The sequence below is a fragment of the Syngnathoides biaculeatus genome, chromosome 6 (assembly GCF_019802595.1).
Source record: "Syngnathoides biaculeatus isolate LvHL_M chromosome 6, ASM1980259v1, whole genome shotgun sequence".
NCBI classification, from domain to species: Eukaryota; Metazoa; Chordata; class Actinopteri; order Syngnathiformes; family Syngnathidae; genus Syngnathoides; species Syngnathoides biaculeatus.
This window is the reverse complement of record NC_084645.1, coordinates 10152225-10176540: the sequence shown is the minus strand read 5'-3', so window position 1 is coordinate 10176540 and position 24316 is coordinate 10152225. Positions and strand designations below refer to the sequence as shown.

At 40.4% G+C, this 24316-nt stretch overlaps 2 protein-coding genes across 2 annotated transcripts in view; one reads left to right on the top strand and one right to left on the bottom strand.

Moving 5' to 3' along the window:
* cpne2 (copine II) overlaps positions 1-3018 on the top strand; it is a 63412-nt gene extending 60394 nt beyond the window's left edge. The window contains exon 15 of the mRNA XM_061821748.1: positions 2884-3018. Coding sequence (XP_061677732.1) covers positions 2884-2991 — 108 coding nt within the window. The 3' untranslated portion in view covers positions 2992-3018. The remainder of the gene's footprint in view (positions 1-2883) is intronic.
* Positions 3019-6966: 3948 nt separating this feature from the next.
* psme3ip1 (proteasome activator subunit 3 interacting protein 1) lies at positions 6967-20415 on the bottom strand. The gene is made up of 6 exons (XM_061821750.1): positions 20287-20415; positions 20100-20198; positions 18563-18694; positions 12831-12960; positions 9816-9892; positions 6967-7509 (listed from the first exon to the last, which is right to left on the bottom strand). Exons 1-6 carry the CDS (start codon positions 20408-20410, stop codon positions 7250-7252), a joined length of 822 nt encoding a protein of 273 aa, XP_061677734.1. The 5' UTR covers positions 20411-20415; the 3' UTR covers positions 6967-7249.
* Positions 20416-24316: the final 3901 nt, after the last annotated feature.

Below are 24316 nucleotides of genomic sequence, written 5' to 3'. Positions count from 1 at the left end.
ATTATAATAGGATGCCACTTGTGCAACAAATCCAATCGTCAAAGTTCCTCCCTCCAGAATATTCAACAGTTGACTGTCAGCTATTTTATAAGAACGTGGAAGCATTTGGGAACAAGAGCAACAACCACAAACTGGTAGACCACATAAACTGACACAGTGGGGTCACCAGATGCTGAGGTGAATAGTGTGAAGACGTCGCCAACTTTTTATACTCAATCGCTACAGAGCTCAAAACTTCATATGACCTTCAAATTAGCTCAAGAACAGTGCACAGAGAGCTTCATGAAGTGATTGTCATTGCTGAGCAGCTGCATATAAGTCATACATCAAATGCAATGCAAAGAAGTGGATATAGTGGTAAAGCACTCCATCTCTGCACTATAGAGTAGTGGAGACACATTCTCTGGAATGACAAATCACGCTCTCGATCTGGGATTCTGATGCAGGAGTCTGGGTTTGACGGTTGCCAGGAGAACGTTAAAATGAAAGGAACTCTGAATGCTTCAGCATACCTCGAGATTTTGGACAATTCTATGCTTCCAAATTTGTGTGAACAGTTTGGACCTGGCCCCTTCTTCTTCCAACAGTCCACAAAGCAAGGCTCAAGAAGCCATATATGGCAGTCTGTTGTGGATGAACCTGACTGGCCTGCACAAAGTTCTGACTTTAACCTACTTAAACACCTTTGTAATGAATAAGAGCGGGGACTTCTTGCTCAACATCAGTGTGCTCTCATCTTCTTCTCCTTATTATTCTTCTCTTCAGAGGACTACGGAGCCTCCCACATGCGAGTCTAGTGCTTCTGAGGACCATCCTCAGGCACCTTGAGTGATTCAACAACAACATTGTGTGACCTCACAAAAGCACTTCTGGAAGAATGGCTAAAAATTTTCCAAAACACAATCCTAAACCTTGTGAAAAGCCTTTCTAGAAGAATTGAAGGTAGTTTCAAAGAATGTCTTGACATCATATTGAACCATATGGATTAGGAATGGGATGTCACATAAATTAATTTGTAAGTCAATGCAGGTCAGCTAATACTTTTGTCAATAGTGTGTATGCGGAAGAGGTTTCAGCGACCCATCCGAAGGCAGAGCAATGGACCTTTGCAGTATTGCTTCATTAAATACAGAATGAACTGGTAAAAAATAGCTGATAACTGAAATATGTCAGCAGACCTACAAACGATGCATTCAATGAATTGAGTTCTACAAATATTAGGAGGTTTGGATGCCCAATTTTGACATAAATCATAATTAGTCAGCCACCTCACACGTCCAAAAACCATGTGTCTTCTGCTGCATGAACACTGATCATATTCAACAAAAGCAGGGCACACTCTTCCACCCACAGGTCTGCCGAAATACAGTGAGTTTTGGTCTTGCACAAAAATGAAGGTGCATCACTGAAAATAGAGCCCTCAGTCACCAAAATGTCACATGCTCAGACAAAAGCCAAAGGACACACTCCCGCTGCGCCAACACCGCCCATGTTAGCACAGAGCAATCTTGCAGTCTTGCACTGCCACAAATATCAAGATCCACACCATTTGTGCTACAGCACAAATATTAGAGTCTATGAATACAGAAATTAATATCATTTGAAAAATTACCTAAAACTGTCTGGCGTCTGTGCCCAGGATACAACTAAGATCCTTGCCCATGTCCACATGTAATAATGTACTATTCTTCACAGGCCACTGATGGTACTCCTCCCTCAGTCTTACTTCTGACGTTTAGTCCAAACTATGTCCAATTTATGTCTGGTTGTCTAGTGGCTTAGATGTCTGCCTCTCACTTTTGAGCTACGAGGTTTGAATCTCGGCTCCAGCCTTTCTTTGTGGAGTTTGTCTTTTCTCTTTAAATGGAAAGGTTTTCTTTTTTTATTCTGGCATCTTCCCATGTCACAAAACTCTGGATGTTTGTTAAACTGAAGGCACTAAACTTCTCAAAGGTTTGAATGTGAGTGATAATTGTTTTTCTATACACTATGTACCCTGTGAGTGACTAGAAGTAGCCCAGAGTTTTGTCTGCTTTTTCCCCCCAAAGTAAGCTATGACAGGCTCCAGCATCTAACTTTTAGCCAAGAGGCATGGTACATCCTTGACTGGTTGCCAGCAATCACATTGCACATATGAAAACAGTCAACCTTTCACACTCCCATATCAATGAGTGGAAAATGATGCCACAATATGCTTGGATGGAAGACAGGAGAAAGACCCATTCCACCATCAATTAAAAGTCATTGTGTACTGTCCAGGCAAGGGCAATTTGATTTTCAAATGAACAGTCTCAGTGTTGGCGGCACGGTGGATCAGCTGTAAAGCGTTGGCCTCACAGTTCTGAGGTCCCGGGTTCAATCCTGGTCCCGCCTGTGTGGAGTTTGCATGTTCTCCCCGTGCCTGCGTGCGTTTCCTCTGGGAACTCCAGCTTCCTCCCACGTCCCGAAAACTTTCAACATTATGGAGACTCTAAATTGCCCCTATGTGTGATTATGAGTGTGGCTGTTGGTCTCGACGTGCCCTGCGATTGTCTAAAAAAACAGTTCAGGGTGTACCGTGTCTCCTGCCCATTAACAGCTAGGACAGACTCCAGCACTCCCGTGACCCTCGTGAGGTTAAGCAGCTAAGAAAATAGATGGATGGATGGATGGTCTGTCTGTTATTCTGATGCAATCAAAAACATTTTAAAATACTGCATGTAAATCACAAATGAAATAAAGGGGAGAAAATTGATAGTCCAGTCCTGTTAAAAAAAACAATTGTTTGCAGTTTTAATCCACTATCTCCTTCCCAAATTTTAAATTCCATGTAAACAAAGTAACAGTGCTCTTTTGAACAACTGAAAGCAATGTGTAAATTCAGCTATTCTCTTCTTCACTCAGGCCCCGAAGGAGACCCTTGCCAAGTCCGTCCTGGCCGAACTTCCGCAGCAGGTCACTCACTACTTTAAACAGCGGAACCTTCCACCCACCAACCCAGCACCTGAGTGAGATGAGTGAGAAGACGACTCGCTCACACCCTATATAAAAAAAAAAAAAAAAAAAACAGCTCGTTGACAGGTCAATGCACATTCAAATTGTGTGAATTTCCCATTGGCATATTCTTCGTATGTGGAATACATTTCAGCATTATTTTCTTTAAAAGACAGATTCGTAGATTTAAAATGAATCCATCAGAAGCAGTGGTTCTGTTTTATGTTTTCAAGAACTGTGATAAAAAATTGAGAATCCCAGGTGAAACACTAGTAGATTTCAAGGGAGTAAAAGTCCTCTTGTTGCCAATGTCAGTGCTTTGCTTTTGCACGTCTCTTGTGATTGGTACCATGCGATTCTTTTTTTGTGGTGTAATCTGGATGAAATCAGTGTCTGTACAGATCTTTTTCTGGGGGCAGTCATACAGAAGGCTGATTTGCGGTGGACCCTTCCCACTTGTTTCCCGATTTGTAGGTAGAGAGGTCATTCAATGTAAATGAGAGGAGGGTGAGGCTGCTGGGGTAGCAGCTGTAGCACTAAAATACACGACAGCTCTGGGATGCTGCTCTTCAATATAGGACAATTTTGCCACCACTATTATACGGTTTTGGATCATTCTGCATGTTACCAGTCAATGTTTACAAATGAACAAAGACCATAAAATGCATGTTTTCTTTTTTTTTTTTTTTTTAAATGTGTTGCAGCTTTTGTAAATACTATAATGAAAAGTGTTTTGTCACATTTTGATGGCATTATTTGACAAAAATAATTCAGAATGTGCACAAGCAGTCTGTGATAATATATATATATATATACACACACACACACACCACACACATACATACACAGTATTTGATTTTACATTTAAGATATGTCTTGATGAACTCAATATTTTCAATGTATTTTCAATTGTATGTATATCGGTCTATTCGATCTAAATGTGTTGCTCTCCATTTTATGAAATTGTCAGCACTCAGGTTAATAAACAAAACGTTATCGATTTCAGTTTGATTCTCACTGAATTAATTGCTGATGGATTCAGATTGCTTTTGTGAAGAACACGTTTTGTTAATGTGTTGAAAAATTGTATCAAGACCCAACCCAAAATGCACTTACTTGGTCTTGAAAGATCAAAAAAGCGCACAGAGATACCAAACAACAACACATTCAGTTGGCACATCATTAATGAGAAAAATAAACAATACCAACAACCAGTTGAAGCCCACCATTTTGTTTTAAAATTTCTGGGCAATATTGACAACTTTTAGGGGATGCACAATTGAGGGATTGAAGAGGCCTGTCTTTAATATGTGTGTCCAACATTGCATTTCAAAGGTGTGTGACAATGTATCGCATCTCTGGAGATATATTTATAATAAACACGGTAAACAATTAAAACAGAAAGCTCTTTATTCCTCTTTGGAGCCTGGGGCAAGAGAAAACAGATGAGCGTATTCCCTGAATTATGTGACCTTGTAACAAATGACAGACATTCTATTGTTCTTCAACATAACTCTGAATGCGTGGACCAAAAGAAGAGCGTCGCCTGCCGCATTTCCCTAATCTGTTGCTGTTAGCTACAAAGCTGCGAGTCATGTGATACACAACTCAAACACAGAACTCTTTTCCTTCCTCCACAGCTGTCAATCACTTTTCCCACAGCCAAAAGCACAGCTTGCCGTCACTGTGGCTTGGTTTTGGGGGGGGGGGTGCAGGGGGGATCGGGACGTCGTCAGAGAAGGCAGTGCGGGATTGCTTGCTTGGTTAAACTGCATGAAATGTGATTGAGGGAAGGAAGCGTCATGTTTTGAGTGCCACAACAGCAAAAATACAAAAACAGTAGCTCCACAGATTGTCCAATTGAAATTGTTGGTTTTCATGTTGCATTTTTTTTTTTTTTTTTTTTACAACTACTTATTTCAATTTCGTTAGAGTAAAATCACAGGCAACACTGAAAGTAGGGATGCACGATAACTCGGACCACTGTTTATCGTACCGATATTGGCTGGGGGAAAAAAAACATCAGAGAAAATAAAACTAGATCAAAAACAGGAGCAATATTATACCACGCTGTGCTGCTTGCTAGTGGCTAGCTTAGTGGCTGCTTTTTGCATTGACTCCTGACAGTCCAGCATGTGATCGCCGCCACTTGCTGAAATCTGAATCATCCACTTACTTTGAGTTTGGGACCATCATTTTTGCAAGTGTTTCTGTTCTTTGGAGAGAAGTTTTAACCAAGACCCAGTGACCTACGAAGCAGTGGAATAGCAGCTCAAGCCAAAAGAGGAGCAAGCAAGGGCAGTTTGGCCCCATGCAAAAGCACAGCTGTCGTGGTAACAGGTAAAAGTAAACGCTAACCCTTGCAGAATGTTGAGCCTATCCATTTTCTTCACCAACATTCGCTCTTTGGACAATAAATTAGATCAACACATGAAATTCACAAAAGCCCTCCATTTGATGGGCCCAGTGCATGCACAGCTACGAATGACACACATCTGGTGGCCTTGCTCAGCCCCAACACTCTCCCCCTGCACCGAGCATGCTTTACTGAGGCACAAATTCAAATGTCTTTAAATGAAGATTAATGAATTATTCCCTGTTCTTACATTTCTTTTAATATAAAACCATGAATATTTGAGCCCATGAATTATTTGAATGTTAGGATGGATTGCACAACAGCAAGGTAAGTTTATACATGGGATCTCAACCCTAAATCAAATAATGATGACATTTTTTACAGAACCTGTTTCAGATAAAAAAAATGTATTTACAGTGGTACCTTTCATTATGGACATAAAAAAATTCAATTTAAGAAATGCCTCCTCTGAAAAATATTGGCTCTAGTTATGAAAGAAATTCAGGATACAAAAGGAAAAGATAGGTGGTGGATTCCCCAAATTCCACCGAATGTAGCCTTCCTGTATCTTGGTTTGTGTGGCGTGATAGAGCTGCTCTCCCATTGGCTAACACCATAGCATTTTCCTCCCATCCCATTGGCTAGGAGGGATGTTAATCTTTATCCACGATGCTTTTTGATTCCCTTGGACACTTGACTGTCGCTGAATCACGCTAGGTCTGTCACGAGATAACACACTTTGGAAAAGTACAACCTTTTCATTTGTGTTTTTTGCATGTTTATTCCTCTTTCTTCACCATGGGCCCCAAGAAACGTGTGTGCGTACATGCGTACGTTTATACGTGTTTTCTCTCAGCTGTCAGTTTAGCTCCTCTTCCATCCCCCACGATGCCTTTTGCTTGTCACTAATCCCTTCTCTTTACATAGACGCCCAACACCAACGGTATATGAACATTTTTTTTATTATTCTTTACATAATGTACTTTGAATTCTTATTTTTGGCGGAGGCGTGGGGGCCGGGGGGCATGGAACTAATTAAGCTATTTACATGGAAAATGGATTTCTACTTGAGAAAAATTCATGATACGAAACGACTTCCGGAACAGATTAATTTCATGGGTCCCCATTTCAGCTTTCCCGTTGTGTGGTCTGAAACTTCTTAAAGACCTCAGTTCTAATCCATTTAAAAAAAAAAAAAAAAAAAAAACACTAATAATTAGAGAAGCAGTAGGTGTCAGTGGGGAAAAAAACGTTATTGTGCATCCCTAACCAAAAGGGTTTGTTGTGGCCTGTTCTCATGGGAATTTAGTAGAATTTGGTATCAAAGAAAGAAAATGCAGTTTGGAATAGGCTTTTGGCTAAATTACATTGATCGGTTATGAAGAAAATTTAGTACATCAATTGTGCTGTTAGTGGAAGAATGTCAAAGTGTCTTATATGTTTGTAATTAGAGCAGAGTAGAGCCCCATGGTGGAGTTGTGCCACTGTGGATGTCCAGTCAGACGTACCTCAGGCTACCAAATGTAACATGTTGACTTCTTAAAACACAAAACAAGTTGAGTTTAGTTTGGGTGCACCCAGACAGGGTCCTCCAATTTGCCTCAAAAGCTTTAAGACATAATTAATCAACACTTCCACACACACCAAGAAATACTTTTTAATTAGCAATTATTGGGACCAACCCAAATAGCAAAGTTATTCTTGCAGCTATTGGTAAAAGATTAAAGCTCAATGTTTTGCAGGAGTACTCATCATTGAAAGATAAACAGTACTCATTGATTATGATTCACTACTAATTTCTCGTAAGAACGCTATCATGAGACTACTCTTAACTGTGTGATCAGTTATACTACTAGAAACAATGTAATTTGAACGTGTGTGAATGCGTCACACTAACAAATACAGTGTGTGTAAAACATATTATCTAAAGGCTCTGCTGTGCCTTGGATATGGTAACATGATTGTATCCACGCTACCTTCGCTGTCCGAGCTGCTGTCAGAGTCGCTGCTGCCAGAATAATGGCACAGGCCCGGTAGGACGCCAATGCACACCGCTGCCGAGGGCAGGTGAAGAGTTGGACCAGAATTAAGTTGGGGGGATGAGTTCTTGGGTGTCAGGCCCAGGACAGTTTGTGGATTTTCAGATCCCCCAGATCTTTGTCCTCCTCCTTCCTCCTGTTCTGAACAATACAAATTACTGTCAAGACTGAGAGCTTCATCTCAACGTGGAACTCAAAACAGGTAGGCTGTTGAAGTTTCAATGTATTTGCCCCAGTAAAATCTCATTAATGTTAACATGCAGGCATTGTCCATGTTGTCAAACAATAAAAGCAAAGACAATTGTCTGCTTAATCTAGTAATTCACAACTAGGGTGCCGGCACCAGTGTGCTGAAAGGGATAAACTGTTCTGCTGTGGACAATTATGCAATTTCAGTTAGTTTGGCTCAAATTTATTTATTCACAACATACCTGTACCATACCCTCTCCTGTATAATGTACATTTTCTTCCCCGTCAAAATTTCAAGTATATAGTGAGTGTTTTACATGGGTATGGTAAAACTTAAAAAATTGGCAGTGAAATGGGGTATATGAGTAGTTATGTTTTACAATAGCCATAAATTTGTTTTAAAGCCACAGTCTTTAAACTAAACACAGGGTGCACCACAATATATTAAAGAACAAGTAAATCCCAGTATTTATAACTGATCAGAATTGATTAGTAAAACAAATGAAGAAAAGTATCGCGACAAACATTTATTGCATATAAAAGAGTCTCATTTGATGTGCATCCTGTGTCTGAGACTTACGAAAATGACCAGGAACACATTAAGCTTGAGCAACCTGTATCCATAAACGCAGACGCACAGCATTGTCCTCTCTTGGTTCAATATATACTACATACTTTTTTTCCAGACTCATTAACTTGACACTGTTGTGGTAACATCTGGCGTGCCACTCATGACACAGGGAGTTGCTGGCGGAACAGCTTTGGCTCCATAGATCAGGGTTCCTCAAACTTGTTTTGCACCGCGGATCGGTTTAGAGAAGGCATTTTTCTCACGCAACAGATGTGTGTGTGTGTATACGCACGCACGCACGCACACATGCACGCACACACACACACAACACACACACACACACACTATATAAAACAGTATATAAACACGTTTATTTGTGCGCTTCTTGCTTCGTCCTTCACCGTTCATGTTGCATGCACTGGCGCGATGCAGGAGTGGGGATCGAAGTTGTTGTCGGCAGGAATTTTGGTAAACTAAAAAGATCAGTAAATGAAGAATAAAGCAAGAACATTTGGAACAAAGTGTGCTGAAAACTTAACGTTCGGTGTGATTTTTGTTTGTACTTCACAGTGGAAAGTTCCCACCAGGAGCACTTACGAAAAGTGCATATACAGAAAAAAAAATAATGCGTTACCATTTTTCTCTCTAAATATATTTCCAAAGTTTCCTGATTTCATTGCTATGAGAATTTCACCAGATTTGGGGAACTAAAGTAATCAATACATACAAAACATTTTCCAGACTACAGAGTGCACCGGTTAATAAGCCGCTCCCACTCTGTAGCGTTTAATTTTTCTATACAAGAGCCGTGCCGGACAATACGCCGCTGAAATATAACAGGTATGGGTACGTTGTGAAGTTGGATATTCATTGAGAAGTTAGTTAATGTTTATTTGCATACCTATTTTTCAAACAGTGACAGTAAACAGTGACACTAACATGGCAGTAAAACAGCTCAAACATAACAGAAAAGTTATTTTTATTTCTCCTCCTCCTAATCGGTCAAACCATTTAAGTTATCTTCAGTATCATAATCAGTATTTTATGTCATCTTAGTTTTTGCTTCATTTAGGGGTTTCCCATTAATTATTTTTTTCAAGTCAAAAAGATCGCTTGGCTCAATAAAGGTTGGGAAACACTGCATGAATGCAACGTGTTATTGTACAACTGTAGCCAATCCACATGTGCAGTTTTGAAAATGTACTCCAGTTCTTCTCCACTTCAGAGTTGTCACTACGGCTGGTACTGGCTCGGATGCCACAGGATGGTTTTAGAACCCTTTGATAATTTCCAGAAGCAGTTTTTACTTTCCTTTCCATAATAAGGAAAAAAGCAACAACAATGTTACCGCGCATTAGTGTCTACAAGAACAAATGGATCTCAATGACCAAATGATGCGTATAATTATCCAACAATATCAATTGAGAAGGCGGGGGGGTAAGCGGTATGCGGGGCTGGGAGGAACGATGAGTACGTCATCACAGCGCGCGACTAAAACAGGCCAATCCTAAGGGATGAGCTCGGTGGCTTTCCCCGCGCAGCAACTTTCTTTAACTTGTATATACTGGGTAACACACAAGGTAAGCAAAGATGCTGCTTGGGACAATGCGTAGGTCACGCGATGCAATGCGGCCATTGTCGACCATGAGGGTATGAAGGGTACTTGAAGCCTCATGATGATGCCCACCTGTGTGACTGTCTCCATTTCCTGCTGCTGCACTTTCCACCTTCTGTTTCTTACTGCTGTCTGATGACTGGGAAGAACTGGTTGGGGGAAGAAAAGAGAGTTTTGGCTGGAAAGCTGATGTTTCCCAAGTTCAAGAGTCTCACCAGCCACCACTAAAAAGTGCGATCAAGCTAGTGTACTACAGAGTGTATAGCTGTCTTATGTACACAGTAAACTGAAAAATCTCGGCTGTACCGCTGTACATTTAAAGATCGATTCAACTTTTGAAAAATAAACGAAAAAAAAACTCAAATTGCACATAGCATGAGATATCAGGATACCGCATTCATTTATACAATTGACATTTCTTTGCATGACTCAGCAGAGAAATCTTTAACTTACTGAAAGTTTTCAACAAATACCAGATACTCTGCGGAAAGCATGACACAAAGAAACCTACAAATTATACTATAACAGTATGAAACTTATGTACCTCATAAAAAACACAAAGATAATTGAATTTATAATGTAGTATGGTCAAATTAGTGTGCTTTTCAGTTTGTTTTACAAAGGTTAACTTTTATTTACCAAAAAATATTTTATTGTCATTATTCATTTAATGTTGGGAACCTCATTTAAACCAAAATTCCAAAGAAGTTGGGACATTGTGTAAAACAAAGAACAGAATATACAATGCCTTGTGAAAGTATTCAGCCACCTTGACCTTTTCAACCTTTCACCACATTTCAGGCTTCAAATACAAAGATATACATTTTTTATTTTTTTTGTCAAGAATCAACAACAAGTGGGACACAATCATGAAGTGGAACGAAATTTATTGGATAATTTGTACTTTTTTAACAAATGAAAAACTGAAAAGCGGGTCGTTCAATATAATTTGGCCCCTTTAATTTCAGTACCGCAAACTCACTCCAGAGGTTCTGTGAGGATCTCTGAATGATCCAATGTTGACTGATGATGATAAATAGAATCCACCTGTGCGTAATCAAGTCTCCATATAAATGCACCTGCTCTGTAATAGTCTCCGAGTTCTGTTTAAACTGCGGAGAGCATCATGAAGACCAAGGGACACACCAGGCAGGTCTGAGATACTGTTGTGAAGAAGTTTAGAGCCGGATTTGAACACGAAACGATTTCCCAAGCTTAAACATTTCAAGGAGCACTGTGCATGTAATCATATTGAAATAGAAGGAGTATCAGACCACTACAAATATACCTAGACCCGGCCATCCCTCTAAACCTTCACCTCGAACAAGAAGAAGACTGATCAGAGATGCAGCTAAGAGGCCCATGATCACTCTGGATGAACTGAAGAGATCTACAGCTGAGGTGGGAGAGTCTGTTCATAGGACAACAATCAGTCGTAAACTGCACAAATCTGGTCTTTATGGAAGAGTGGCAAGAAGATAGCCATTTCTCGGAGATATCCATAAAAAGTCTTATTTAAAGTTTCCCACAAGCCACCTGGAAGATACACCAAACATGTGGAAGAAGGTGCTCTGGTCAAATGAAACCAAAATCGAACTTTTTGGCCACAATGCAAAACAATATGTTTGGCGAGAAAGCAACACAGCTCATCACCCTGAACACACCATCCCCACTGTCAAACATGATGGTGGCAGGCTTATGGTTTGGGCCTGCTTTTCTTCAGCAGGAATAGGGAAGATGGTTCAAATCGATGGTAAGATGAATGGAGCCAAATACAGGACCATTCTGGAAGAAAACCTGTTGGAGTCTGCAAAAGACCTGAGACTGGAATGGAAATGTATCGTTCAACAGAACAATGATCCAAAACATAAAGCCAAATCTACAATGGAATGGTTCACAAATAAACATATCCAGGTGTTGGAATGGCCAAAGTCCAGACCTGAATCCAAACGAGAATCTGTGGGTAGAGCTGAAGACTTCTGTTCACAAATGCTCTCCATCCAACCTCACTGAGCTCGAGCTGTTTTGCAAGGAAGAATGGGCAAGCATGTCAGTCTGTCAATGTGCAAAACTGATAGAGACATACCCCAAGCGACTTGCAGCTGTAATTGCAGCAAAAGGTGGCGCTACAAAGTATAAATGCAAGGGGGACGAATAATATTACACACCCCACTTTTCATGTTTTAATTGTTAAAAAAGTTTAAAATAACCTCCAATAAATTTTGTTCCACTTCATGATTGTGTCCCATTTGTTGTTGATTCTTGACCAAAAAAAAAAATGTGTATCTTTATGTTTGAACCCTGAAATGTAGCGAAAGGTTGACAAGTTCAAGAGGGCTGAATACTTTCGCAAGGGACTGTATTTTAAAACTTTTTCAACCTTTTCTCAATTGAATATACTACAAAAAAAGATTGAATGTTCACTCTTTTTTGTAAATATTCATCAATCTATCCGTGCATTTTCAGAACCGCTTTGTCACAGTAATTTAGAATTTGATGCCTGCAAGACATTACAAAAAAATGCTACAGGGGCACGTTTAAAATTTTGTAGTATCACATTTCTTTTTAACAACACTCTGTAAGCATTTGGGAACTGATGACACCCATTGTTGAAGCTTTGACGGTATAATTCTGTCCCATTCTTGCTGAATGTACAGCTTCAATTGCTCAACAGTCCAAGATCTCCATTGTCATATTTTGCACGTCATATTGCACCACACATTTTCAATCGGAGAGTTCTGCAGAGCAGCCAACCTTCAGAAATTCACTTCCAGAGCAATTTCCATATTTAAAAAATTTTGTCAAGAATATTACCATGGGACAGTTATTGCAGTATATTATCTAATAGGACAAAAATAATCCTTCTTGGCATCCAATTTAACTCAGTATGTAGTGATCTAAGCAGTGACATTTTATTTTTCTATTTGCCCCGGTAATACGTATCCAAACTACCTACATGCGCCATGTCCACTGTATTGGGGAACTGCTTGTAAACAGGTTTAACAATGTGCTTTCATGTCAAGTTATGTCATTATACTGCACCTAGAAGACTTACAGTAAGTAGTAAATGTTTGAGTCAGTGCATACCTGCGTCTTTTGACAGCACCAGCCAGTAAATGGGCCTGAGACAAGTGGCTGGTCCTTTGCTCCACCACTGATTGTTTAGCTGTTGCCTTCTTCTCAGATTCTGGGCGGCTGTCAGACGACACTTTCTTTGCTACAGCACTGTGACAGTACAGAGTTAAGGTCAAGAAACCTTAGGAAGAGGAACAAACTCATATTCTAAAAGCTGACATCATGCTATGTAGCAGCTATGAAAGCCTACCAGTATTAGACTCCAATAAATGGCACAGTTTTGAGGGGCGAAGTACAGGACTGGGAATAGACCAAGGGAAGCAACAAGTGAGATAGATTAAGCATCTAAAACAGGATAAGTATGTGGGCATATTTTAGGGTATTCCATGTCGATCTACACCATGAAATACCTCATACTCATACACATTTTGGTCTTGGGTGTATGATGTATACTTGAATTCTTGTGAGATTGCCATAGCAAGACTGCTTGAAATGGCAACCACATGACGATGCAATTTCCAGGACAACCCACTTTGTTGCCATGTACAAACAAACTTTTCTGTCACATTGGTTGTTTACTGTGGAGACAGAAGAAAAGATAAGGAGCTCAGACGGAAATTTATAATCCACAGAGCATGGTGGACATGCAGGACAGTCATATGGTACAGGACATACACTTTGATTTGTTAAGACTTCATCTCATTAAAGGGAATGCTCTAAAGCTGTGAAGATTGGCACTTAATCCACAGTTCTGTCTTAAAAATGTGGTATGATACTTTATGACAGCAATTAATGACTGCCAGCTTTATTTTCTTGATAAAAAAAAAAGGGTTAGTGAACTATTTCGTAGGCCTAAATGCTATAGGTTTTTTAAGGATCTAAAGTAGGGGTGGCTAACCCGCAGTGCTTGAATTGCATGTGACTTTGCCTGTTTTCATGCGTTTCCTTTGAGCGCACGAAAGCAGATTGACGTTTTTATTTTTTTTTTTTAATGTGCATGCACGCACGCTTTGTTTGAGTTTCATTACAGGAGTTGTGGGGGTGCTTTCCTTGCGTTCATTACAGTATTTGGGTGCGCTCTTTACTTGAGTTAGCACTTAGCAAAGGTATGTCTGAGGTTGAAATGATGCTCACTGTATAAAGTATCTCTTTCATGTGTGTGATGTGGCTCTTTGCCATAACACGGTAAAAATTGTGGCTCTTGATCTCTGACTGGTTGGCCACCCCTGATTCTGAAGGAATAATAAATAAGTACATTAATTTGGCAACCCACAATACAGCAGGATGTACTGAACGACACTTGTCAGTTTGCCTCAAATATGTGTCTTTGATGAGGCTTCAAAAGGGTGAGTCATTTTTTTAATGTTACCTAAGTAACAAAGGTTTCATTTTGACAAAGTCATGATTTTCACTAACACCTTTGATGGTTTGAAAGTGCGGTGAAATTCAGGATGTAAACACGTAAACAGTTCTAAAGACCCGCGTTCAACTTTTGTGTTTTTTTTTTTTTTTTGTGAAGTTGTGTGTGTGTGTGTGTGTGTGTGTGTGTGTGTGTGGGTGGCAGGGGTTGTGCAGTTTGCATGTTCTCCCCGTGCCTGCGTAGGTTTACGGTCCTTAAATGATTCTTTTTCTTACTGGGAAGAACATGCCGCCGACGGCGGATTATTTCTATCCGAATTATTAGTTCGAGATGAAGTAAGGTATTTTAGTGTGTCCGATTGTGGTGGTACCGCATGTGAAGACTACAAACCAGCAATTATTTCTTTGCTGCGGCACTTTACATGTCACATCCGCGCACTAGGTCATGTGACTCGCCAAAATGGCAACACCTGTGAAAATTCGTAATTGCCAATAAATATCTTCTCAAAACGCCATTAAATGAAAGAGGATTAACAACAAATTTTCAAGATACAGTACATATGACATGACCTATTGGACACATTAATTTAAACCACCGGAATTCCCCTTTAAAATTACTTCAATGCTTGGTGAGCACTTATCATTTAGAGTAAGAAAACAGACAAACTGTTTCACAAAGACAGACATGCAAATGAGGTGACACTACACTGAACAAAAACCTGCCGTCACACTCCATTCCCAGTAAATAAGCGCTTTAGAGACGTAATGGTAAAGTCGGCATTAGGGATGCACAATTATGTGGAATTTAATTGTGATAGTGATTTTGGCTGTCATGATTAATTGAGCCTCAATGACATTTCTTTCTTCATTTAAAATGTGGGCACTCCTACATATGAAAACAGCTTTATTTGCAAAGCAGTTTCCTAGTCAGCCACCAACAAGAGGCGGATGTATAATTAATGGTTCATTAAAGCTCGACTGTCATTAAATGCATGATTTTTTAGTATGCTAATAATGAAAAAAAGGCAGTCGGAATGGACCTATCCGTTTTTTCGCCACACAGCACGATTTTGACATATATGGCTTTTTGTCATTCCCGCCATGAAAATCCTCTTGAACGATTTGTTTTCAAGAAGAAGGAGAAAGTGATGTTTGTAACAGATGCCAACTCAGGCGGTCTTGTATGTTTCTACTAGTTTTACCTTCTGGAAGGTAGCTCTTTGTTCCTTCGTGTTAGCCAAAATGCCGGCTTGTTCTATTGCTGAATATTGTTTGAACACTTGGGAGGATGGATTCATTCTTCATACTTTTCAAAAAGACCCGGTTCGTCATGAAAAATGGATTGCACGGATGCAAAGGACAAGAGCTTCGTGGGTTCCAAATGACAGGTAGGTGTGTATACAGCTACTTAAAAAAAAAAAGAAAGCAAAAAAAAAAAACAAAAAAAAACAATAGTTGGGGGGGTAACATAATCCTCTCAGAATGTAACAAAAGTGTACGTAAGTGAACGTAAGTCAGAGGTGGTAATTGGGTGTCGATGTACCTGTTGGCGCCGCGGACGGCTTTGGCGGCGCCTTGTCCGCCGCGGACGGCTTTGGCGGCGCCTTGTCCGCCGCGGACGGCGCCTTGTCCGCCGCGGACGGCGCCTTGTCCGCCGCGGACAGCTTTGGCCGGGGTGGCTCATACATACTGCCTGGGAGTCCGTTGTTAGTTAGAAGTGATCCGTATATCATTTAAATACAGCTCAAAATGAGACGAAACGATAGGCTAATATTGCCTTGGTCCATTCACTCGATTGTGTCCGCGGCGGACGGCTCAGGCTGGGCTGGCTCATACATAGTGTTTGGGAGTCTGTTGTTAGTTAGAAGTGATCTGCATACAATCTAAATATGGCTCAAAACGATAAGGTTTTATTGCCCCGGTCACTTCACTTGATTGTGAGATGTTCTCTTCTTTGAAAAGAGCTTCCGTGTCCCATAGTAGGTGGCACAGCCTGTTTTCAATGGTGAATTTCATGGTGTGACGTAATGAACAGACGTTGCAGGCAATATGGCTACCACTTGAATGTCGAATGACACTTCCGCAACTTTGCGCATGGATGCCGTGCTCTCTGCTCATATTTGTTTTTTCGTATAGACATTGAAGTGAATAATGTTGTATGTATTTTTCATTACAATATCTATTTTACAATGTTTATAGACACGACACTTGACCTTTAAGCTCTGGCACTGTAATTCCATTTAAAAATAAAAGCCTAAAACATAATTGATATCTAATGTAGTAATATACAAAACTTCTATTATGACGTTGGCCCGCTAAAGACTTTGGCAAAGACATACTGTCATGGTACGACGTTAACAACTGTTTAAGCAGCTTCCAACTAACCAGTTCTTTAGTTTATGACCCCACACGGCTGACCAATGGTGAAGCAGGAATAGAGACACACCCTCCTCCTTCATTCACTAAATTGATGCCGATTTTTCATCATTCACTATATTAACATCGATTTTGAGATAAAAGTCAGCACATGCGATCTGTTATTGCATTTCATGCATTAACTGTATTTGCTTCCATTAAGTTGCAATTTTAATTGCCTATTTATTCCTTGATAAAGTTATTTTCTCGGGGGGGTACATTTGTCTTCTTTTAAAGTTATGTCATTTATTCTTATTTATAGACATTTTGGACTGAAAATTGTTCCATATTGTTTGTTGAAAAATAATGCTTGAAAAAAATATTCTTCCCTAAAGTGAGGAACAATTGAAATTAATCAGAATGATTACAATATTGGTCAAAAAAAATTGTGCAAGTAGTTGCAATGCATTCAACTGAAGCAAGACATGAGCATTCCCTCCTAAAGGCTCCGTCACACCATAACGTTCTGGTCAACGTTCTCTGAACATTTCAATCGTTCTATTTTTCAGCGTTTTCAAACGCGGATGACACATCTGGCGTGTGATTAACGTGTATCTAACACATGACTTAATGTGTGTCTAACGCACGAAAAGCGTGTATCAGCGACCAAATAAGATACCCCTAAAAACTATATTTTAGCGTGTGCAAACGCATCATTGGGGCGCGACGAGCGATTTGTCAATGTAAGACGAGCGTGTTGAGCATGTGACCAATGGGTGAATAACGACAGAAAAGCGTTTTGCTGGCATGTAATGTTTACAGTAGAACTGGCACTAAAACGTTGGAAAGTTCATAGTCACTTCAGTGGTTGTCGTGAGTTAGAACAGTGACCATCATGCCGCCGAGAAGAAAAAAAGTTAGGGCGCGGACTTCAGCAACTAGCGGTGCTAGTAAGAAAGCTAAGCCTCTTTCATCACGAGCAATGTGTTTGGAGGAAAAACAACAGCAGGAGGAAGAGCACATCCGCAAAGTCACGCACCATGTGAAAACCCCTGGGGACACTAAACACCTTGCAAACCCCAGTGAGGACGGTCCGACAAAGAGACAAAAGAAGCAGAGAAAGGATTGCAGGATCCTGGACCGGGTTGTGGAGGATAGTCTGGTGGAGTTTTTCCGCGAAAACGAACAGCTGCTTTCTGGATCTTCCGTAGTAGGTGCTTTCGACTGTAGCTTAATATTAAATGGACCTTGCTTACAAAGCATCGATTTATATACCCATATGCATGGACATTCGGTAAATGCACAAATGACGCTCAATGTACTCCAAACGACGTTCGTTTGACTTTAGTTATACGCTGTGTGCGCTAGGGGATTGTTCAGTGGTCGTTGACAGGTCCCCAGTGAGTTGTTCACTGCAAAGCAAACGAGTAAGTAACAACCAAGTTAAGATCGAGTTACGACTGACTAACGATAGCCAAACGCGTGCAACGCTTGGCGAACCTTACTAAAACGTTCCACAAACGTTTTGAACATTCTGCAGGGTTTAAAATTAAATGTTGATGAACGCTGGTCTCTGTGAGTGTGCATGTTCAAAACTTTTTTTCCGGACCGGCATTCTCCGGCGATTCCCAGCGATCATTGACGTTCACTAGCGGTCAAACAACACTCTTCTGGAGCTATACCGGCGACCATGGGAGACTACCAACGTTTCCTCAAACGCTATAGGAATGCTGACCAGAACGCCATGGTGTGACGGGGCCATTACTAAACAAGTGGCAACATCAGCACGACAGCAACACTTTTATTTTAAACAAAAGATAATGAGCTGTGTGCACTTTCCACTATTCTTACACAACTGTGGGAATTCACCTCTGTTATTACTTAGGAAGACGGCAAATTCCCATCCTGTATTAGTACCTTATACATAGTAGAGAAAGCAAGTAAAGGTGGAAAAAAACCATCTAAGATGACCACTGCAATGGCTAAAATAAGAGTTAGCCATAATGTCACTGATGAAAAAAAATCATGACAAAAGGATATTCTGTATTCCAACAGTTCCTGTTTCTCTTCATCCCTGCGTTGCTTCTCCACCAGACTTTGTTGCCTGGAAACCTCATCCAGGAAGGTGGTCTCATCATCATCCAATCCTCTCACCATGTTCTCTGTCACCATGGAAACAAAGCTGCTCAAAGAACATTGCAGCAAAATCATGGCATTTTGTAGAAAAAGAGGAGCATTACGATTTGTTCAAAACTACATTCGGGGGACCTCCATGAGGTGAAGAACAAAGATAAAAGTTTGAAGATGTACATAAAGATATTTCAATACTTTCACAATAATGACCCATGTTTGCTGTAGAGGAATATATTTGAATTAGTCCAAAAAGTCCAAACTCAAGGCTTACTAATTTTGCATCGCCTTTCACGTTTGTCAAGTTATATCCATCTTCATTGTCACATTGATTGCATCCAATTTCATTGCTACATTTGCTGTTTTTTTTTAATTAACCTAGATTTGGTTTGCATTCCAATTAGGACTGCATCAATTTGCATGAAATGTTGGACAGATTAAGTCCAAGTTAAAACTCTTTTGGTTTGGCTTGACAGCGGCCAGTAGGATTGCTTTGTAGCTAGAAACCTATTTTTTGTTTCTGAAAGATTATGATGCAGCAAGACATTTTTGAATGACCTTTGCATCAGCGACTTTCCTGTGCTGTTCATATGCAATTCAAATTCAAAATCAAACCAAAGCCTGTTGCCGACAGTCAACCACTCATGAAAAGTAGTTGCAATGCATGAGCGTTCAGTCGTGTTTTGCCACAGCGTCTGGGTGAGCAGCAGGCCTGAGTTAAAGTGAAGGGAACTATTAACCTTGTTTCTAAATACAGTGGTACCACCACTTATGAAAGTCTCGAACAGAAAATTCAGGTTACAAAAAGCTTGTCCGGAAAATTTTTGTCTCCAGTTAGGAAAAAAATTCAGGATACAAAAAGAAAAAAAATGCCTCTGGATTCCATCGAATGTAAACACACTGTACTGTATCTTGGTTTGAAAGCGGCGCAAAAGAGGTGATCTCGCATTGGCCACCACCACCAGCACTTTCCTGGCATCACTTTGGCTAAGAGAGATGTCAGTCTTCAACCATGACGCACATCCTGTCTCTTGGTTTGTGTGGCGCAATAGAGAAGCTCTCCCTATTGGCTAGCACGTAGCATTTCCTGGCAGATTAGGCCATTTACATGTAAAATGGCTTTCTACTAATGAAAGTTTCATGTTACAAAACAACTTGTGGAATGGATTAATTTTGTAAGTAAAGGCATCATTGTAAATTTTGGCAAAAAAAAAAAAAACCCTCACACACCTCATTTTCTTCTTTCTAGGCTGAAGAATTTCTTCATGCAACCATCGCAACCATACATTTAAATCAACTAAAGAATGTCTTCACTGGAAGAATTGTCTTCATTTATATAATTATTCTACCAAAAACCTCTGGCCTTATCTTGGAAAAGTTGATGAGGAAAGAAACAGCAATCAATTGTAGAACATTTAAAAACCAGATAATACCCACTGAATTTGAATTGCTCCTCAAATTCTTCTTGTTTCTTGTCTCTCTGCTCCTGCAGACGCTCAAAAAGTGAACGTGGGTCATATTCTTCCTCTGGGGCCTCTGAAGAATAAAAGTATTTTCATTTATGTAATTATTTAGAATTGATCCACAGGAGTCTACTATTTTGAATTCTTGTGTGAGATCTTACGCTCAGGTTCATCAGGCTTCCGAACTTTCTCCCACTCCTCCTGTCTTTTTTTCCTCCTCTCATCAAGCTCTGCTTGCGAAACAAACTTCCTAGTGAGATCAACACCTGTCCCTCCACCTGCCATTGAAAGTCACCTATGGAAGAGTAAGATTACCATAATTCAACTTTTGTCCTGGCCTTGAACACTGACCGAGTGGTGTCCAAGACTTTCAATAGTGTTCCCCCGCTCCAACGCATTTCATTTCACGCGGCATCGCTATTACACATATTTTTTGTGTAATTTTTTGCAGTGTAGCAGTTTTTTTTTTTTTTACAGCGTATGAGCATTGTATTCTGTATCCTTATTTGCTAAGGGAAAGCCGCATCGTGTTCTGCATTTCCACTTGCCTAAGGGACTGTCGACACTTGTCACCGCCCTAAGACGAAACGTGGCCGCCACCACCCCCGCCGCGTTTTGGTACAGCTGCATTATGCGTTGCAGTTTCAGTTCTCAAACATATTCAAAGGTGGCCTGTCTGTTTTTCAGAATATTCTTGAGCAGAAGGTCGGGAGGGGGGGGGGGCATCTACAACAAACCAGAGCACCAAACGGCAGAGGAACTGTAAAATATGCTTCAGTTGCTATTAATATGTCCAATATGTGTGTGTGTGTGTGTGTGTGTATATATATATATATATATATATATATATATATATATATATATACACACACACATATATACACTTTTTTTTTTTTTTAAAATAGGAAAACGCTTATACCTGGGGCTGGATAAAGTGAAGAAAATGGAAGGAGTGACATTTATGTAATTCTCAAATGTTTTAGCCTCAAAGAGGTTTTTAGCTTTGGTTTCATTTTGGAATGCAGTAGTGTGCACTTTTTTTCAACATTAATTGGACACTCTAAATTGCCTCTAGATGTGACTGATTGCGACTGTTGTCTGTGAGTGCGACTGTTGTCTGTCTCTGTGTGCCCTGCAATTGGCTGGCGATCAGTTCAGCGTGTACCCGGCTTCCTGCCCGATGACAGCTGGGATAGGCTTCAGTACTTCTGCGACCTTTGTGAGGATGAGCAAAATGGATGTGTGTGTGTGTATACAAAGATACATTATTACACACACGCACACAATAAATAATGTATCTTTGTTCATTTATTCATCCCAGTGAGGCACAGCAACAGACAGAATAAATTAGTCTTCTATTAGATAGCATTTAGTATATACAATAATTCATGTTTCTTCTACTTTTTGACACTTTTGTTTGTTGGTGTTCCGTGAGATTTTTCCAATTGTAAAGTATGTCCCTTGGCCCCAAAAGGTTGGAATTTGCTGCTCTGGTCAGGTTATCTGTTCAACACAACGGCAGCATGTTTACACACAACCACGAGTGGTAGCACCTGTTACTTGCTTGTGAACCGTATCCCTCAAACAAGCTGACAAGTCCTCTCCTGTGACCGGTGACCAGCAACACACATTTTCCCCCATTATAATAGTGTCAGCACAATCCACTAATGCTGTCCTCCCCACAGTGACGACTGTATTCGATCGCATTTGTGTTGACGAGTTAAAGCCCAACGACTGTGTTAAAAAAAAAAAAAAAAAAAGAAAAAAAAGAAAAAAAAACGGAAAACAGTTTATTGCAGTAGTCTGACAGAGTGCAATCAGGAAAGTGCAAATTTATCTTGTAGTTTGATAAGCGCATTACGTGTCGTCTTGTCTCACCCGTCTCGTCTCTTCCATTGCACCGCTGTATTTTTTTTTTTAAACATATATTGGCAGTTAAATAGTTACAGTACTATATCAAAAGACAACAAAATACGTAAATACTATCATATAAAAATAAACTAGTTTTGGATTCAGATTGGCCGATCCAATCAAGCCGATAAAATGGGTGTAAAGTGTAGAAACTGCATGTTACTGGTGAGGCAAATCTCCACTAATTGACAGCTGCATGCTAGTTTTACGAGTTAAAATTACCCAGTCCAATGTCCATTAGATAGCAGGTTAACATGTATTATCATGAGGCACACAAGCAGAAGAAGTAAATACTTAATTCCTTCCATTAATGTATGAAATTTCTGAAAACTAGTTGCACATCTCTGACATTCTAGTAGGACAAGCAATTTACTAGGGAGGCAAAACTACAAGTGGAGGGCAATTGGGTATTACTGGAAGCTTCATGAATATCAAAAAGTGTAAATGGTTAGTAAGTTTCTTTCCGCTTGTCCCGAAAGGGGTCACCACAGCGTGACATCTCAGATGAAGGCTCATTTTCATCTGGCACAATTTTTATGCCAGATCCTCTTCCTGACGCAAACCCTCTTGGGGAGTAGAGGCCCCAGTGAGATACGAATTTGCGACCCCTGGTTTACCCAACCAATGCTCTAACCACTGAGCTGTGGGGCCGCAATGGTTTGCTGCTTATTCTCACGAGGGTTGCAGGGAGTGCTGAAGGCTGCCTATCCCAGCTGTCAACGGGCAGGAGGCGGGGTACACACTGAACTGGTTGCCAGCTAATCACAGGGCACATGGAGACAAACAGCCGCAGTCACAATCACACCTACGGGTAATTTAGAATGTCCAATTATTGTTGCATGTTTTTGGAATGTGGGAGTAAACCAGAGTGCCTGGAGGAAACCCACACAAACAAAGGGGAGAACATGCAAACTCCACACAGGCTGGGATTGAACCGGGACCACAGAAAGGTCAGGCCAACGCTTTACCAGCTGATCCACCATGCCACCTTATTATTAATGTATTTATGAAAAACATTTCCATTTGACATTTCATAACACAAATAAATGAGAGCAACTATGGTAACTGAGTCCGCCTTTTTGTGACGCTTGATGGCGTGTCCTGTCGCCACTGCAGCTCAGATCCTCGAAACAGCTTGAACTGTGCTGCTATAGCTTTGGCTCCCCCGAGCGTACATTCTATGACAGTACACGTTATACCTAAATACCAATTGCTGCTTGCATGACCAAAAACGAGCTCCAAAAAAACATTCAAAAATCACAACCGAAATTTAAATCAAGGCAGTGGGATTTTCATTCATGTATATGGTTTCTTATGGATTATCCTTATGGTATTAAACAGCATTAGCTTATAAAGAACCTTGTCTTTTTTTCTCTCTCTCTCTAAAAACGCAGCCAAGTGAACGTTCACTGTCTGAAACCACATCTTCGCAATCTAAACTGAACCAAGCACATGCATTTGCAGTGATGATGAGTACAAGATGCTAACACAGTCGTCTTACGTCCAGCTAATTAGCTTATTTAGCAATCAGACAATGTCTTGTCACTTTAAGGCATGACTAAAGCGTGTCATATCGAGTCCCGCCAATGCAACGTAAACAGTCCACTTATTTAATGCCTGTCGCCGACCATATAAAACTACTGAGTGATTTTACATCCATAAAACTTACCAAACAAGGGCTGGCTATAATGTAAGCAATGACGTTGGTGGTGTCACTGTGAAGGTGGCTCGGTGCAACCGTCAGCATGTGACCTTTGTTCCGGCGTAATCACTGGCAAAAAAAAACTGATCGCTCTTATAAAATTTCAAAATAAAATAATTGACTTTAAAGGACACAATAGTCAATATTTCAAGATTCAATTCAAATTTTTTCACATTTTTCCAATTTACATAATTACTCAGAACCATCCAAACATGTCTCAAGTCCACGTTTCATTGATGAATGTTGCTTGGCAATGTTGTTTGGTGACAATGAAATAGTCTTATCTTTATCCATCCATCCATCCATCCATCAATTTTCTGAGCTGCTTATCCTCACAAGGGTCACGGGAGTGCTGGAACCTATCTCAGGGATCATGGGACAGGAGGCGGGGTTCACCCTGAACTTGTTGCCAGCCAATCGCAGGGCAAGGAAGACAAGACAATAGTTGCACTCACAATCAAACCTCGGGGCAATTTGGAGTCTCCAATTAATGCATGTTTTTGGGACGAAACCGGAGTGCTCGGAGAAAAAACACACAGGCAGGGGGAGAACAAAGGTGTGGCCGGGATTTAAACCCC

What these genes read in the sequence shown, in the direction of transcription:
- psme3ip1 (XM_061821750.1), bottom strand. Translation starts at nt 20,410, where the DNA reads ATGGCAGGTGGAGGGACAGGTGTTGATCTCACTAGGAAGTTTGTTTCG. An exon ending in TGAGGAGCAATTCAAATTCA is followed by an intron (nt 18,695 to 20,099) that starts GTGGGTATTATC and finishes CCATGGTGACAG; the next exon opens with AGAACATGGTGAGAGGATTG. An exon ending in AAATGGAGACAGTCACACAG is followed by an intron (nt 7,510 to 9,815) that starts GTGGGCATCATC and finishes TGTATTGTTCAG; the next exon opens with AACAGGAGGAAGGAGGAGGA.